Source organism: Salminus brasiliensis, chromosome 7 (assembly GCF_030463535.1).
Source record: "Salminus brasiliensis chromosome 7, fSalBra1.hap2, whole genome shotgun sequence".
Lineage (NCBI taxonomy): Eukaryota > Metazoa > Chordata > Actinopteri > Characiformes > Bryconidae > Salminus > Salminus brasiliensis.
The window spans coordinates 3,501,913-3,519,212 of NC_132884.1; the positions used below are offsets into that span (position 1 = coordinate 3,501,913).

The 17,300-nt window shown below is 42.2% G+C and overlaps 1 protein-coding gene across 5 annotated transcripts; it reads left to right on the forward strand.

Moving 5' to 3' along the window:
- The first annotated feature begins 154 nt into the window (after nucleotides 1-154).
- On the forward strand, nucleotides 155-15,020 carry lyl1 (LYL1 basic helix-loop-helix family member). Of its 5 annotated transcripts, none has more exons than XM_072683472.1 (5): nucleotides 155-916; nucleotides 1,053-1,383; nucleotides 6,284-7,300; nucleotides 11,746-11,840; nucleotides 12,568-15,020. In XM_072683472.1, the coding sequence occupies exons 3-5, from the start codon at nucleotides 6,699-6,701 to the stop codon at nucleotides 13,131-13,133; spliced, it is 1,263 nt and encodes a 420-aa protein (XP_072539573.1). In that variant the 5' UTR covers nucleotides 155-916; nucleotides 1,053-1,383; nucleotides 6,284-6,698; the 3' UTR covers nucleotides 13,134-15,020. The 5 variants fall into 5 exon arrangements, with proteins under 5 accessions (XP_072539573.1, XP_072539574.1, XP_072539575.1 ...); XM_072683473.1 differs by having other exon boundaries at nucleotides 1,315-1,383; XM_072683474.1 differs by having other exon boundaries at nucleotides 1,337-1,383.
- Nucleotides 15,021-17,300: the final 2,280 nt, after the last annotated feature.

The following is a 17,300-nucleotide window of genomic DNA, read 5'->3' on the forward strand; positions in this document are numbered from 1 at the left end:
ACCTCTCTCTCTCTCTCTCTCTCTCTCTCTCTCTCTCTCCCTCTCTCTCTCTCTCTCTCTCTCTCCCTCTCTATCTGCTACTCTCTACCTCTCTCGCTCTTTTTCTCTCTCCACCTCTTTCCTGCTTTCCATCTCTCTCACTGACTCCCTCTCTCTCTCTCCCTCTCTCTCTCCCCGTCTTTCTGTCTACTACTCTCTCTTTCACTCACTCACTCAGCCTCTTTCTCTCTCTCTCTCTCTCTCTCTCTCTCTCTCTCTCTCTTCCTCTCTCTAACCACCCTCCTCCCCACCTCTCTCTCTTCCTCTCTGTACAGTCCAACACATCCCCATCCAAATGGCAGTCCACAGGAGCACCATGTCTCTTACAGGGAAGAGGAGGTAAGGGGAAGAACGAGAGAGCGTGAAAGCAAGCGAGACAGAGAGAGAGAGAGAGAAAGAGAGAGAGAGACATTGGGTGGGAATGGGAGCAAAACGCATCACCTCTATTGACACTGACCTCACCTTCATAGTGGTTTACCATTAAAACACTGGACTCTACACGTCACACTGGGTTTTCACACTGGTTGGCTGACCACACTAACCACCAGCTGGTTTTAGGAGCGGTCAGTGCATCTCTTCTGGTCTGTCCAGCGAGCCGCCTGAAGTTGAGGACGGGAGTGGATGGCAGACATGCTGTGACGCAAAGGAAAAGTGGACATAGGAAAACCGAGAGAGAGAGAGACAGAAAGAGAGAGAGACAGAGAAAGTAAGCTAGTGAGGAGCGAATGGAAGGCGTGAAAAAATAGGGGGTTGTATTTTGTGGCACAGAAGACAGGCGGTCGAGGACACACACACACACACACACACACACACACCAGCAGTGGAGAGCTCGGCGAGCGTGTGTGAGGGTGTGATCGGCGTTCTGACCACAAACATGGTAAGTACCTTAAGGAAGCTATCAATGAGGCTATTAAGGAAGTGGACTTTTCTGACATTCATCAGTCTGCAGTTATGGGAGCTGGACGGCTGGACGTCCCCAGCTTTTAATGCTACTAAACCCTGTTTCTGTACAGTTTGGCAGTAAGTTTCCTGTAGAACTGGGGGACGGAATATCCACTATTACAGCACAGACTGTGCATTATAACGTATATCACAGCTGTCCTGCAAAAAACTTGTATCTCAATTTTTGACGTTTTTCACTTTTTGACATAATGTGACTCTAACAAGTTGTTCTTAACATTGTGGCAAACCTCACGATGAACGGACCAATGAAATGCTCCGGAATGGCTTGGAATAAAACTATTTTTACACTGATTTCCATTGAATGTTATGAAGGTTTTTTCCTTCTCCTGTAAAGCTGCATTTTGGAGATACGTGTTTTTGGCCGGACAGCGACGATATACAGTAAGTATGTTATATAGTTATCCAATAACCACCGTATGACTAAACACACTCTTTTCTAACCTGTAACACTAATATTAACACTGTTTATCAACTTAAAACAGAACAGTCCGTTAAAACACAGAGGTGATAGAAGTGGAGCCACATTATCCGGGATGAGTCCCTAAGAAAGAAAGAAAGAAAGAAAGAAAGAAAGAAAAGGAAAGAAAAGGAAAGAAGCCCTTTTGGTTCCATAAAAAGGTTCCAAAGAGAGATTTGTGAGTTTGAAGAACCTTCTAAACCTCTAAAGGGCCTTCACCTAATTTAAAACTTCTCAAACAAATTAAGGGATCTTCCTAGAACCTTTAATTGATCTTGTCCTGCTTTAAACACACACCTTTACATCTCATTTACAAACAAGGTTCTTCAAAGAACCATCCATTCGCAAGATTCTTTGAGGAAAGTGAGATAACATAACACCAAAAACCCTATTAAGAGTGTGTTATTGCAGAATAAACATCATGATAAATCATGATAGTGTGTATATATATACAATATATATATATATAGCTTCTAAACTGTGTATCCACATATATTTGTATGTATGGAGACACAGTTTTGAAGCAAAAAAAATAGTATTATAATATAATTAATGGCACCATCTTATCTTATTAATATCTAAATTAATTGATACCAGAGTTAATTTGTTATTTATTTGTTTGTTGTGTACTTTAAACACATTTACCATCCATTCCCAAAATCCTTTGATGAAATTGGGATTACATAACACCAAAAACCCTATTAAGAGTGTGAGATACACAGTTTTGAAGCAAAAAAATAGCATTTTAATATAATTTATATATAATTTATGGTTTTCTAAAAAAAAAAAAAAAACATCCACCTGCAAGATTCTTTGAGGAGAGTGGGATTACATGGCACCATGAACCCCATTAAGAGTGTATATATATATATATATATATATATATATATATATATATATATATATATATATATATATACAGTTTTTAAGCTGAAGATATTCTTTTAATATCTTATTGGATATTGGATCTGCTTCCTTGTATGTTGTGTACTTTAAACACATTTACCATCCATTCGCAAGATTGAGGAAAGTGGGATTACATAACAGCAAAAACCCTATTAAGAGTGTATTACTGCAGAATAAACCTTGTATACACATATATTTGTATATATGGATACACAGTTTTGAAGCAAAATAGTAGTATTTTAATATAATTTATGGTTTTCTAAAAAAACATCCACCTGCAAGATTCTTTGAGGAGAGTGGGATTACATGGCACCATGAACCCCATTAAGAGTTTATATGATATAGTATATATACGCAGTTTTTAAGCTGAAGATATTCTTTTAATATCTTATTGGATATTGGATCTGCGTCCTTGTTTGCTGTGTTTATACAGTGCAGTGCTTAAAGGAGCACATTCATTGTATGTCAGTTAAATTGGAATCGAATTTTAGGTGAATTCAGAAGAAATTCCTCTAGAATCCAATAAGTGATGAAACACATTAATAGCCTAAGTTTACTTTTAGTTTGTGCACTTAGATCTAAATCTAACACATGAAAACACCTAAACACTAAAGCCACTACTTTTCCAACAGCTTGCTTATGAATATCAACATCCGACTGTCATGCTGTCAGGACAATTCCCATGTAGTGATTTAAGCTGCTTACTAAAGCAACTCTGAACTAAACCCTGATCAGCTAAAGTAGCCTGGGCTAAATTTAGTGTATATTGTTCAGTAACAATGGAGACCTCTTTGTTCATTAAGCTGTAGATCTACAGACTGGCTACCTAAAGCATTCAGTTGAAATGGTGAGGCAGTGTAAATCCATAATCAGTAAATATAGTACAGATATAAATGAGCGAAAAGAGTCGAGTCTCAAAAGAGAGCAAGAGGCCTAATATTTGGGGCTGTTAGACGTGCATCACAGTAACGTTCCTTAAATGCACCTCCACCATTTCAGCCATAACTAAGAAAACCACAATGATAAGGAATATTTATAACCATCACCAGAAAGGGGAAACCAGCTCAGTGAATGGAAAGAGGATAACCGAGAGGGGAAAAGGGGAAGGATCTGGATTGCAAAAGCAGGCCATGAATCACTCAAGGCCGTGCAAATTTATCTGTCAACAGTATTTACGTATTTATATTTTCAGAAGCAGATGTCATCAGCGGAGCATTGTTTTAGTTTTCTTTGCTGACAAAAGTGAACGTCTAATTATGTATTAATTTAAATGTGATGTTTTTGTTGTCTAACGATCTTAGTATTAGATTTGAAATGATTCTCATCAGCCAACATGTGACTGCAGTATTTACCTCAGTCCCTTTGTGTGTTTGTCTGGTGACTTTATATACTGTATTGTTTATATATGATGTGTATTGTTTATATACTGGATATATAGCATATTCTACAATACTTTTTAAAAGCATTTCAGAAAATAGTAGGCAAAACTAAGCAATTATTTTTTAAACATATATGAAGTCTTCAGTAACATAAAAACAATAATTGAAAGCAAAACTTCTTTGAATATGCTGTAAATACTGCATATATATTGGGTATATACAATATAGGATATAGTATACAATATTTACCAATAGAAATGTATGTCTAAAGCTGCTTATCTTGGCTGTAATCAAGTATTTTTGAATAATTACATGAAGTCATAAATAATGTAATAATAATAATAATAATAATAATAATAATAATAATATAATAATAAGCTGTAAATGACAAGAAATATATACATTTGTAAAATATTAATAAATAATGAATTACGCAGAGAATTATTGTGAAAAGCGTAGCTATAATTAGTTATAATACAGTTATTACCTATAATAAATCATAATTCTAATGTTTCAAACATATTTAGGGCTGGTAACTGCATGGGAAAACCTGTAGGCCTACACATATAATAGGCAGTTCTGTCCTTTTTTGTGGTTGTCTGGTACCTGTTTATACTGTATATACTGTGTATATACAATACAGCGTATATTATACTGTGCAAAAGCATCTGAGAAATTATATGTGAAGCTATTTATCTGAAAAACTAAACTATAAATGAAGCTATCAATAACAAACAATAAATGAAAGCAAGAAATTCTTGTGTAAACAATTCCTAGATTACTATATACCTAAATATATACTGTGTATGTATTTGGGTATTTATTGAGTATATTAAGTATATGCAATATAGCATTTATTATGCAACATTTAGCAAAAGCCTCTGAGAAATTGATATGTAAAGCTGCTTATCTTTCATGTAAGCAATTCTTTTTATAACATATATGAAGTCATCAATAACATAATAACAATAAATGAAAGCAAGACATTTCTGTATAAATTATATTATGATTTTTGGATCAAACAGATATATGAGTCTTGTGCTCCTTTAGAAGTTTAAGTGATTACAAACAATTATTAGAAAGCTGTAAATTACTATAGAAATTAAAAAGTTACATTAATAAATACTAAAACAGTAACTAGGGTAAGAACTATTGAGATCTATTATTCCTATAATACATTATTATTACAATTCTGCATTTAGATTTCTGGGCTGGTAACTGAACAGAAAAAAACTATACATAGATAATTACAATATTACCATATTAGCACTGTCACACAAACACTTTGTATCTCTAAAATGCTGTTTTTAAGAAGAAACAACCTTCCAAAGTTCCAATGGATGTCGATGTAAAAAGGTTTTATTTTTTTAAGTTCATTTTGGAGCATTTCTATTGGTCGATTCATTTTGAAATAAAAAAATAAAAAATTACTACTAATCTAATTTAAGTAAGAGCTTTTATTATGATTCTACTTGTACAGTACAACAAAACTATCCTCTTGCTGTATCCCAGCCTACAAAGCTGGGGATAGACATGCTACAGCACCCCTGAGGTTAAAAAGACAGGGCTTTGCTCAAGGGCCCAACATTTACTAGTTGGTGGATGGAAGTGGATGGACCACAAGCATGTGGTCAATAACCCAGTGCTCTAACCACTGGACCACTACTACCCCCAACCCTAGTCACTGATAATTGTCTTGTTGTTGCTTAAAGACTGTTTAAGCTCTTATATCTGCACTGTATAAAACATTTTATTTATATATATTATATTATATATGTTATATAATGTATTAATCCATGATTTTAATCCTAAACGTTAGAAAGCTTAGCGCTTGTGTACAAGTTCAGTAGATTTCAACAGTTGTCATGGCTGCTATGAACTTTTGCAAAGTACTACATTCAATATATGGACAAAAGTATTGGGACATTCAATGTTTCTTCCAAAAGCAAGGGTATTAAAAAGAGTTTATCCAGCTTTTGTTGGAGTCACTGTCTCTACTGACCAGGGAAGAAGAAGGCTTTCTATTAGATTCTGAAGCATTTCTGTGAGGATTTGATTGCATTTAGTGACAAGAGCGTTAGTAAGGTCAGGATGTTGGATGATGATAGGCACCCCACCTCATTCATCACCAAACTCCCCAACTCATTCCAAATCCCAAAGTATTAGATGGAGTACTGGCCCTCATTCCAGAGAACACAGCTCCTCCACTGCTCCACAGCTCAATGTTTCCTCTAGCCCACATCTGGCATCAGGGATGGTGCCTATAGGTTCATCTTAGGTTTCTTAGGTTCATCCAGAGAGTCCCCTACAGGGACTAGACAAGCTGTGTGTGTGTGTGTGTGTGCATTTGCACATCCGTGTCGGCAATGGGAATGGGTGCAACTTAAAGCAGCCGAACGCATTCATAAGAACAGGTGTCCACAAACTTTTGGACATATAGTGTATGAATATTGCTCATTATCATGGTTTCTCATGGCTGAAATATGGTGCATAATATGGAATTTACAGCATCTCAGTTTCTCCTGTTGTGCTTTTGCAGTCTGTCCGCATCATCTGAACTCAGAAGGTAAAGACATGCAGCCCAGCGTCTCACTGAAGACTGGTAGAAGCTGATCTCCAGGCAGTTCCAGTAAGCTTCTAGCCTTACCATCACGATCGACCTGACTGGGACACCTGATCTGGCATCAGAGGGAACCAATCAAATGGAAAAACCTCAGAGCGATGGGATCAGCACATACTCCTGACTCCAAGCAAAGAAAACAACAGCGTCTTCCGAGCTGCGTGACGACCTTTAGCTTTTAGAGCAGAGCATCCAAAAGCACACCTGGGCCAGAGTTACTGCGCTAACCACTGCATCAGAACCTCGGACACAACCAGGGGGCATAGATCCCTCACCAGGCGGAGAGCCAGACAGACAGAGAGAGAGACACAGGGCACAGGGTTAGGGGAGGACAATGATGGAGAAGTTGGATCCCCCTGTTTCCCCTTCCCCTTCGCCAACTCCCTCAGAGACTGAGTGCTTGAGCCCTCCCCGTGATGTTTCTCCATGTGCTAGCAGCCCTGCGGCTAACGAGGCTAACCACGTGGAGAGCGGTGCGCGCACGATCCCCAGCAGTCCTGCGGTGACTGAAGACCCTTCAGAGCCTGAATCTAAACCTGCTGAGAAAATCAATGCAAAGGACAAACCTGCTACACCCTCCCCTCCCCTGCTGTCGGGGGCCAAGCCCTCAACCACCCCGTCCGCCATCACCAAAATCACCACCACCACCACAACCACCATTGTTCTGTCCTCTCCCTCCACTCCAACCCATGCTCCTCTACCGCCCAACATCCCTGTCATCAGCCTGGCTCACAGTAAACCCCCCATGCCCCCTATCCCTATGCCCGCCCCACAGCTCACTGCTCTGCACCCTATCCCAACCCTGCCCCATGGACCCGGTGAGCTCCGGCTAGCCCAGCTAGCATCTCTCTCTGGGGCCAGTCCCACAACCACCGTGCCTCCACCTGGAGCTCTAATGCCACACCAGTACCTGCCAGGACACACGCTACTGAACAGGTAAGGAATCACCACAGTAAACATTTACGTGCTAATAGCTAATTAGCAGCATCATGGAAATTGCTTCATGTTGAACCCAGATATAATAGCATAGTTTAAGGCCCGAGTCTTAACGGATAGCCCTCTATTGATTGTCCTCTTGCTGTGTCCTCTCAGTGCAATGCGCTGAAGAGATTGCAGCTGGTTAGCTTTTAGCCTTGCCCCCTCACTCGCTTCCTTGGGTTTAGCTTTCTCAAGAGACTGGACAATGGAGAGAAGACATGGTAAAGCTAGCCTTGTGGCTAGGTACTGGCTTTTAGCCTAGCACGGATCCCTGTTTGCTCCCCTCAGCTTTTTTTTACTTCCTCTTCTTCTGCAGACGCCGGCACAGGAAAAGCCAAGGTCACGAGGCCTAGTTACCGTAGCAACCCGTATTCCCATAACTAGCCTGGAGGTCTGGAGGTGATGAGCTGCTCTGTAGTAGCAGCAACACCATATTCTCCCAAAGTGACTACAACTTTCTCCTCCTAGTGGGCGGGGTTTATGTAAATTTTGGAGGTGTGAATATCACAAGTCAAACCTGTGACTGTGATGAGTTTGGGGGTTTTGGAATTGACCAGGGTTCGTTCTAAGCTGGTCAAGCTCGCCACGCTACGCCAATAAGAGTCCTTAGGCAGGACCCAAATGCTGTGAACATTAATATACACTATATATGTCCAAATGTTTGTGGACACCCCTTCTAATAAATGCATTCAGCTACTTTCAGTTGCACCCATTGCTGACACAGATGTGCAAATGCGCACACATATACACACGGCTTGTCTAATCGTTGTAGAGAAGTATAACCAATAGAATAGGACTCTCTGGAGCAGATAATGGAGCATGAACCTGTTGGCACCATGCTGCCTAATGGCAGAAGTGGCCTAGAGGGGTATATAAAGCCCCCCAGCTTTGAGCTGTGGAGCAGTGGAAGAACTGTGTTCTCTGGAATGATAGATGGTTGGTGCTCCATCCAATACTCTAGGATGATTTGGGGATGATGAGGTGGGGTGGTGATCATCCAACATCCTGACCTCACTAAGGCTCTTGTTGCTGAATGCAATCAAATCCTCACAGCAGTGCTATATAAAAATCGAATTAAAAGGTTTCTTTCCTAGACAGTAGAGACAGTTACTTCAACAAAAGCAGGATCAACTCTTTTTAATACCCTTGATTTCAGAAGTAAGACTGATCGAGCAGGCGTCCCAATACTTTTGTCCATGTAGTATACGTCACATCTACACATCTTTCCAATGCCATTGATTATCTGCAGATGCCTGGTAATCTGATTCCAATGTCACTGTGCGTGGCGGGACTGTTCGGGTTTTATTGACAGGACTAAGACTGGTACATCTTACTGGCATTTCCCTGCTATTCACTTGGCATATATATATATATATATATATATATATATATATATATATATATATATATATATATATATATATTTATTTATATTTATTTATTTATTTTTTATGGCCATGAGGGGTAGTATGTTAATGTTAATGTTATCGGAACGTACTTTCCAAGGGCTTTTATAGTTCTTTATTTTGGAGTACAAACTGAAAAGAAAAGGAGAACTAGTCATAGAGATGATCGTGGCCGTCCGTTAACTTTAGAATTCTGTGAACTGGGGACTTTTTGGATGAACACACCCACATAAATAATATCTAGCATGTTAAATAGACTAACATATTACAGTAATGCAACCTGGGTGCTGGGAAATATGGCAATCCCTAATGGTCTACATGATAAACTGTGTTGCTGTACTGAGTCTAATGTGCATTTCCTCAGAACTTGCCAGAGTGGCGCTGTCACTATGATCAGGGGGTCGCTGGTTCGAATCCCGGTCATACTGCTAGCCATCAGCAGCCGAGGCCCCAGAGAGAGAGAGTACAATTGGCCTTGCTCTCTCCAGGGTGGGTAGATGGCGCCCTCGTCGCTGGTGTCTGCGGGCTGGTGCATCAAGGCCGGGTATGCGGCGCTTCCCTCCAGGCTTGACTGCGAACGTGTTGGAGGGGGACGTGGCGGCGATATGGAGGGGCGGGTACATACGTGTCTGGTAACTTCCGGTCCAAATTGGGAAGAAAATGACAACAACATGTAACATTACAAAGAGAGCATTACTTTTCCTTCATCGTGTGCCGAGCTTCTCACGCTGGCACAGGGCAAGCCACGATCACAAAACCTGGCTTCTGTAGCGACCACTAGTATTCTCATAACTAGCGGAGGTGTCCGGAGGTGATGAGCTGCTCTCCAGCATCAACAACACCATAGACCTTCTCTTCAGGTCACTGTCATGCTTTAGTGTTTCACCAGCTCTGACTAGGGCTTTCTTTAGTCGACTCGACCGTGAAGATCATACTAGCGCTGGTGTTGCCGCACAGTAGAACGGTGCACCAGCACGTTCAGCAGGTGCTAAATCACGCTAAAGATTTTTTACAGGCATTCGGGTATTCAGGGATTCGGATCAGCCGGTCGTGTCATTGACTAAGGCCTTGTCACTGAATTGATTCAGTGAGCCTCACAAAGCAGCGAGTGAGGGAGTGAGGGAGTGAGAACGTTCTTGACAGATGTAGCTACTATTAAAGAGACTAAATCACAGTTTTCATGGTGTCACTTGAGAAGTCGCAGCAGAGACCCAGTAGAGTGTAGAATGGATCGGTTAACGCTAAACACTTGTCCGCTGCTTTCAGGAAAATGGGGAAAAACAGCACCTCCTTCCCACACCAGAAACCCATGACTTGTTGCTCAACCCCTCTGTCTTTCTTCCGTTCTCTACACGCCAGCAGTGCCAAGCTGCCACGCTGCCTACAGCGCCTTTTTCTCTTTTACAGCTACAGTTAGCAGAAAGCTATCTTCTAGTACTCCAATCAGGTGCTCTTTCAAGCGTCTATCCACAGATTTTTGATGTTGTTTAGGTCCATTGTGGATATTTTGAGATTTAGGAGCCGTTATCCTGCTGTAGATCCCATTGTAGCCAAAAGGTTCTTCATAAGTCCACAGGACTTCTTTCCAAAAAGCATCAAGCTTGCTTAAACTTTCCCCCTATGATCAAGCTTGACCATGCTAGTCGACCAGCACTGCCAGCATGACCAGCAAGACCAAGCTGGTAACAAATATGACAAAGCTGGTCCACCAGTATGACCAGTGTGACCAGCATGACCAACCTGGAAGACCACCATGACCAAGCATTATGAAGTTTCAATATATACGTATACTCTACACTAGCCAAGCGTTGATTTAACCAGCTAGCTCACCAGCATATGGTATGTTTTCATCCGCATAACCAGCTATTCAACCACCTTAACCATCGAAGACCAGCTTAGACCATCTGAAACCAGCTACCAGCAACAACTGGTTGGATCCTAAGCTGGATGTTTCAGCAGAGCATGCACTCACCATTGGAATACACTCAGTCGTATATATAAAACGACGCATGCAAAACTGTTGAAAGCTGCAAACACACAAATCAGAATCCAAAAAAGATCAAGTCCTTATAGATCAAGTGGATTGTTGTTCCTGATCAGGCCTGGAGGAAAAGATATTCAGATAGATGAGGAAAGGTCTGGTTTAACAGGCCCCTTCAACCGCAACCTGTTGTGCAGTGCAGCTTTCACAATGAGTAAAGATCTATTTCGGCTCCCTCGATCATTCCCTGAGCTGCTGTAATGAAGTCAGGTCCTGCCTGGGCACATCTGTTCAATCAAAGCACAACTACTCATCAAATCCTGGATAATTGCTTTTTATGGATTTCTTCCCCTCAGAAACATGGGTTAAATTCAGCCATTAGCTAAAGCTAACTAAGGTACTTTGGCCTTTACGGGAGCAGATTACATGAGTGCAGACGGTTACATGTAGCAGGAAGCAGGACTCCAATCAGGTGCTCTTTTGAGGTCCATCCACAGATTTTTGAGGTCTTTCGGCCCATTGTGGATGCTTTGAGATGTGTTTAAGATCTTCATCAGCTCTTCTTCGTTTTAATCTTCAGCTTTTTTTTTTACCGATGGAGTGATGATTGCTTCTAGACTTTGCTGGTATTTAATTAAGTCCATTAATTCTTCCCTTTACCTGTGGAATGTCACTGGCTGCAACACAAGCCCATGCTTAACAGTTGGAGAGGTGTTCTTTTCACGAATTTCATAACTAGCTGCTTTGGCTTTTATAAGAGCAGATTACATGACTGCAGACGGTTACATGAAGTCTCATATTTAACCCCTTAACATAGAAAGGCGTATTACTCAGTTATTACAGGGACTTCTGTACAAACGGGTGGGGCTATTCTCTGGTAATAGAGGTCTGTTATAACCCTTTTGGCCAGCCTGCAGGCTATAGGCTGTTTAAGGGGTTAAATTGGGTCTCCATTTTTGGATTGAGGGCATCATTTTGCCTCATTTAACCCATGTGTGTCTTTTTTGTCTTTGCAGCTCTTTCCTTGGTCCCTCTGGCGGCTACGGGATCTTTAGCAACAACCGCATTAAGAGAAGGCCATCATCACACTTTGACTTAGAACTGACTGAGTGTAAGTTACAACACTTCTCTGTCCTCTGGAAATGTGTGTGTGTGTGTGTGTGTGTGGGCTGGTCTCCTCAAGCAGATGTTAAAAGTTCATTCTCAGTCCTGTCCAAATGTTTGTGGACATTTCTAGCAAATGCATTCAGCTTCTATAACCAATCAAAGCCAGCTGATTTTTGTATCGATAGTATTTGAGATATAACGCTACATGGACAAAAGTATCGGGACACCAGCTCATTCATTGTTTCTTACAAAATTAAGGGGTCTGCTTTTGTTGGAGCAACTGTCTCGACTGTCCAGGGAAGAAGGCTTTCTACTAGATTTTTTTTTTTTTTTTTAGAGAAAAAGGATTTGATTGCATTCAGCAACAAGAGCGTAGGTGAGCTCATTGGATGATCACCACCCTGCCTCATCCCCAACTCCCCAAACCATCCCAAAAGTATTGGATGGAGCTCCATCCATCATTCCAGAGAACGCAGTTCTTCCACTGCTCCACAACTCAATGCTGGGGGGGCTCTATACACCTCTAGCCCACGCCTGGCATTAGGCAGCATGGTGCCAATAGGCTCCAGAGAGTCCTACGGGGACTAGACAAGCTGTGTGTGTGCATTTGCACATCAGTGTCAGCAATGTGCTCAACTTAAATTAGCTGAATGACTTCATTAGAAAGGGGGTTCGCAAACATTTGAAGTGAGACCCCTGTATTACAGTGTGTTTCTGTGGTTCTCTCTCAGGTCCTCCTCAGAAGCTGGCACGCCGGGTCTTCACGAACAGCCGGGAGCGCTGGCGGCAGCAGAATGTGAACGGAGCCTTTTCCGAGCTGCGTAAGCTAATCCCCACACACCCTCCCGACAAGAAGCTCAGCAAGAACGAGATCCTGAGGCTGGCCATGAAGTACATCAACTTCCTGGTGAAGCTGCTGAACGACCAGGCCAGCGAGAGGGCCGGCCATGGCCTGGCTGACGGGCCCGAGGAGGCAGAGGGCAAGGCGCTGGGTAACAGGGACAGAGACTGCGGTCACGGCCTGCACGGACTGGGCCCAGCTGGCGCCTCTCCGTCCCAGATCAGCCTGGCCACAGGCCGTCCGGCCATGGCTACCGCCGGCCGCAACAGGGACTCCACCGACTCGGTTGTCGCCCTGACGACGTCGCCGGGCTCCAGTTGCTATGGCGACACGGACAGCGAGGACACCCCGAGCCTGCAGAACTCTGGGATCATAAAGACAGGCGTGAGTGGAGGGATGATGGAGAAGATGAAGGAGCAGATACAGAGCGTCACAGCCAGCGGATACCAGCGATGACATCACCTGTGTTAGTGTTTTATATATACTGTATGTCTGTCACGCAGAAGCGTCCCGACAGCCACTTCTGATTAGTGGGTTCATCAAGAAATACGATATTCTCCAACCTTATCTGCTGCATCTGTATCAAAGCTTCAAAGCTAAGACCTGTGGACACTGCGGACCAAGTCACATGTCTTAGATGTACATCTGTCCTTGTTCGTTTGAGGGTGGCTTAGTTAATAACAAGTTGTTAGGCTATTACATACACTATATGAACATAAGTATTGGGAGACACCACTTAATCATTGAATTCGGGTGTTTCATTCAGCCTGATTTTCCACAGGTGTATAAAATTGAGCCCCTAGTCCTGCAGTCAGCCTTTCTTCCACACATCAGTGAAAGAACGGGAGGTTCTGAAGAGCTCACTGAACTCCAGCGTGGTTCTGTATGTAATAGGAGACACCGCTGCACCACCAACAACAAGTCAGCTGGAGAAATTTAGACCCTCCCTCCTAGATCTTCCTCCATCAGCTGTGAGTGGTGTTATTATTGAACAGTGGAAGAGTTTAGGAGGAACAGCTCACAGAGAGCAGCTCAGTGTCCACCGAGTGTCTGTCAGACCACGTAAAGCTACAGAGCGGGGTCAGGGCCGAGTGCTGAGCTCAGAGCAGAGTGCAGAAAAGCCTCCAACTGACTCAATAACTGCAGCAGAGCCACAGACCTGCTGCTGCTGGTAGAGCTTAGAGCAAAGGGGGACCAGCTCCATATTAATAATAATGCCTATGGGTTTAGAATGGGGTGTCTTAAAAGCTCCTATAGGTGTCCCAATACTTTTTTTCTGTATTATTATAGTAATTATTAAAGTATTCCTATATTAAGATGAAGGTTAAAGACATGAGCTTGGAACCAGAAGCTGGCTGGTTCAATCCCCTGGACTGACCTATCCACTAGTGTGTGTGTTCACTGCCATGAATGGGTACAATGTGACATGAGATACACAGATTCTACTGAAAGACAATAGAAATGAAGCTTTCATTAGAGGGTCCTTTGGTATCCATGCACAATCAGACCAGGGCACCACTGCACCCACAATGCTATGCTATTATCACCCTGTCTTCCCTTTGGAAAAAGAGGGCCTACTTCGACTGGATCAATAATATAGATCTACAGCTCAATTTACAAATACCATTCAGCCACGGATTTACAGAAGACATAAGCATAAGCACTGCATAAGTGTGTCCAATCTTAAATAAGTCTAATTCATGGTCCACAGTCATCATCCTCATCATTGCTGTCATGCAAAACCTTTGTATCTCCAAAAGGTTTTCAGCTTTCACTGGACGTTGACGTTAAAACTTTTATTCCGGGTCATTTTGGAGCATTTCTATTGGTCCATTCATCATGAAATTCTGACAAAAACTGCCAGATTTACACTATGCTAAAAAGTAAAAATGGAGATACAAGGTTTTTGGGAATATGGCGATATGCTACAGATGCAGCAGATACAGCTTAGGTTGGAAAATGTTATTATATGTATTCTGCGCACTCACTGCTAATAGCTGGAGGGAGTGGCTTTTGTGATCAGCCAACATTGGTACCTCGTCTGAATGCAATCAAATTCTCATAGCAATGTATAAAGCCTTCTCAGACGAGTAGAGGGACAAGCTTCTCGTGCTTCCAGAAGACGTTCTGGGAACAGGAGCACTCTGGGACATTACAAACTGACAGTCTGAGGAGCAGTTGTTCAAGATCTGTATGGAGTGTGTGTGGGGTGTGTGTGTGTGTGTGTGTGGTATATTTGTGTGGCTATTGTGAGTTTTTATTTACTTTGATTTTATTTTGGACTTTTCTTTCTGACTCCACCCACATTAAACATCCGCCTCCTGCCCCTGACCGGAGCTGATCTGGGAGACTCATCTCTTATCTTCTATCTATTGCGTCCGATGGTCCAGTTTTCACACTCAGTGAAGCTCTGCCATCGTTTAGTTCTCCATTTGGCTTTTCACCATCAGTAAAAAAAGCAAAAAAAAGAACAAGCTCCAAACTTTGAGGATGTTGTGACACTCTGTATCGTAGACAGCAGGAATAAATAGAAATCCTGGGTTTGTCGTTCCTCACTCGACATCCTCTTACTATAAACATGTGTGGGTTTTCTGTTCGGAGCAAACCGAGCTACCTGGGCCTAAAACCCACTTCCTAAAACCGGAGTAACAGCAGAGCTTGACAAAGTATTAACAAAGGTGTGAAAAGTATTCACAGTCATTGCTCAGGTAGAAGTGAGTGGAGATACGAGGGTTTAAAAGACTTCTATAGAAGCTGAAGTATCAACTGAAGCTTTTTACTCCAGTAAAAGTGTAAAAGTACTGGTTTCAGAACCACTTCAAGTAGAAAAGTAAAAGTAATGGAGGGAAAACAAAGGCTGAAAGCTTAGGCCATGCCACAGGGGTCTATAGTGCACTACCCCCCCCCCCCCTCCCCAAAAACCCATTTCTCTAAAAGCCATAATGAGGAGAATGATCTATTAAAATGTTGATGTTAAAAATGTTGGGCTGCACTAGGCTCCTGTTTCAGCTGCAGATCTGCCCATTGAAAATGAAGCATTTCAGTAATATCAGCTCTATTAAAGGAGCGTCTCTGTAACATGAGCTTCATGGAGGAAAATATGAGGAGTCGTTGTCTAGAAGTTTTGTAAAGCTGCAGAAAGTCAGACTTCAGAGGCGTGTGATCAATAAGCTTTATTGGAATGTAAATGTGGGGCTCAGTCGGGACGTTTCACTGCAGCTCTCTTGAGTCTCTGCCACGGACACAGTCTTCATACTAGACTACAGACGTCTGCTGTGAGCTCGCTGGAGAGGGACGGGACGTGTGCAGGTGTGATGGATCTCTTATAAACCAATAGGGAGTCAGAATGGTGTGAACGGTAGGTTTCTGGATGGCGTGACTGATCTGGATAGGGTTTTTTTGAAGGATGACGAGTCGGAATAAAAACAAAGGGAAATAAAATAGGAGTAAGAGGCTGTTTTTAAAATGTAAGGATAATTGGGTGAAAATGTATAATTACTCCAGTAAAGTTTAGATAACCAACATTTCTACTTAAGATAAAGAAGTATTTGTACTTCATTGCTCGACACCTTTGAGTATTAATGGCTCTAATATGTGAGTCCTGCCCAACCTTACAGGTCAAATCCATCGTTGGAAACTGGGAAAACACTGGAAAACAGTTGTTCTTAAGTTGTGTCCATATTTGATGATAAACAGACCAACAGAAATGCTCCAAAATGACCTGGAATAACATCTTTTTGCATTGACTTCCACTGTTAAAGGAGAATTAGCCAACACTTCACATAAAAAGCTCTAGCAGTTCAGCAGGCAAACACATAAGGACTGGAATCGTCTCTTTTTCTGAGAGTTGCCACACAAATACTCTACAGATTCTTGTATCAGCGGTGGAGTTTGGCCTGTATCCTCCTGTGCCTGAGGGCCATGATTGTGTTAGCGTTGTATCCGTTTATATGTACAACATTTAGCTTCTTGCTAGAGAAATGATGAACCTGTAAACGCGTATAATGCCACAAGCCATTGCTGCGGCGTCCAGGGAGCAGGGAGAGTGAAAGGCCTTGCTCAAGGGCCCAATAGTGGCAGCTTGCCGAGCCCAGGTATCAAACCCACAACCCTGTCATCGATAGCCTGCTGCTCGTACCGCAGAACCACCACTGCTAGTTAGCGTCATATCTATCTATCTAGCTATATCTCTGTAGGAGGTTCACCTGAAGCTTTGCTTTACTCAAATACCCAAGAGATGAAGATGGATCTTCATTTGCTCACAGTTCAGAGCTCTGTACAGATTCACAGTGTTTACATATCTGTCCAGGGAGAATGTGGCTCATTCAGTGTTCAACTTCATCCCCTTAACGTGTAAAAATGATCTCCGTTGACTTCCCATGTTAGCTCTCGCATGTTTAGCATGTTTGTCATGAACTTCTTCGGGTGGGTTTTGCTCCCAGTACAAGTAGCTAAGGATGCAGGCCATGTTTTTCTGGCCAAACAGTTTGAGATGGGGGTAGAATAGTGGAGTTAGCATATTAGCATGAAATCATTTGATAACCAGTTAGCATAATCTCGTTTACATAATTCTAGATTTTATTTTTTATTTTTTGTATTTTAACATTTTAGTTAGACATTCTA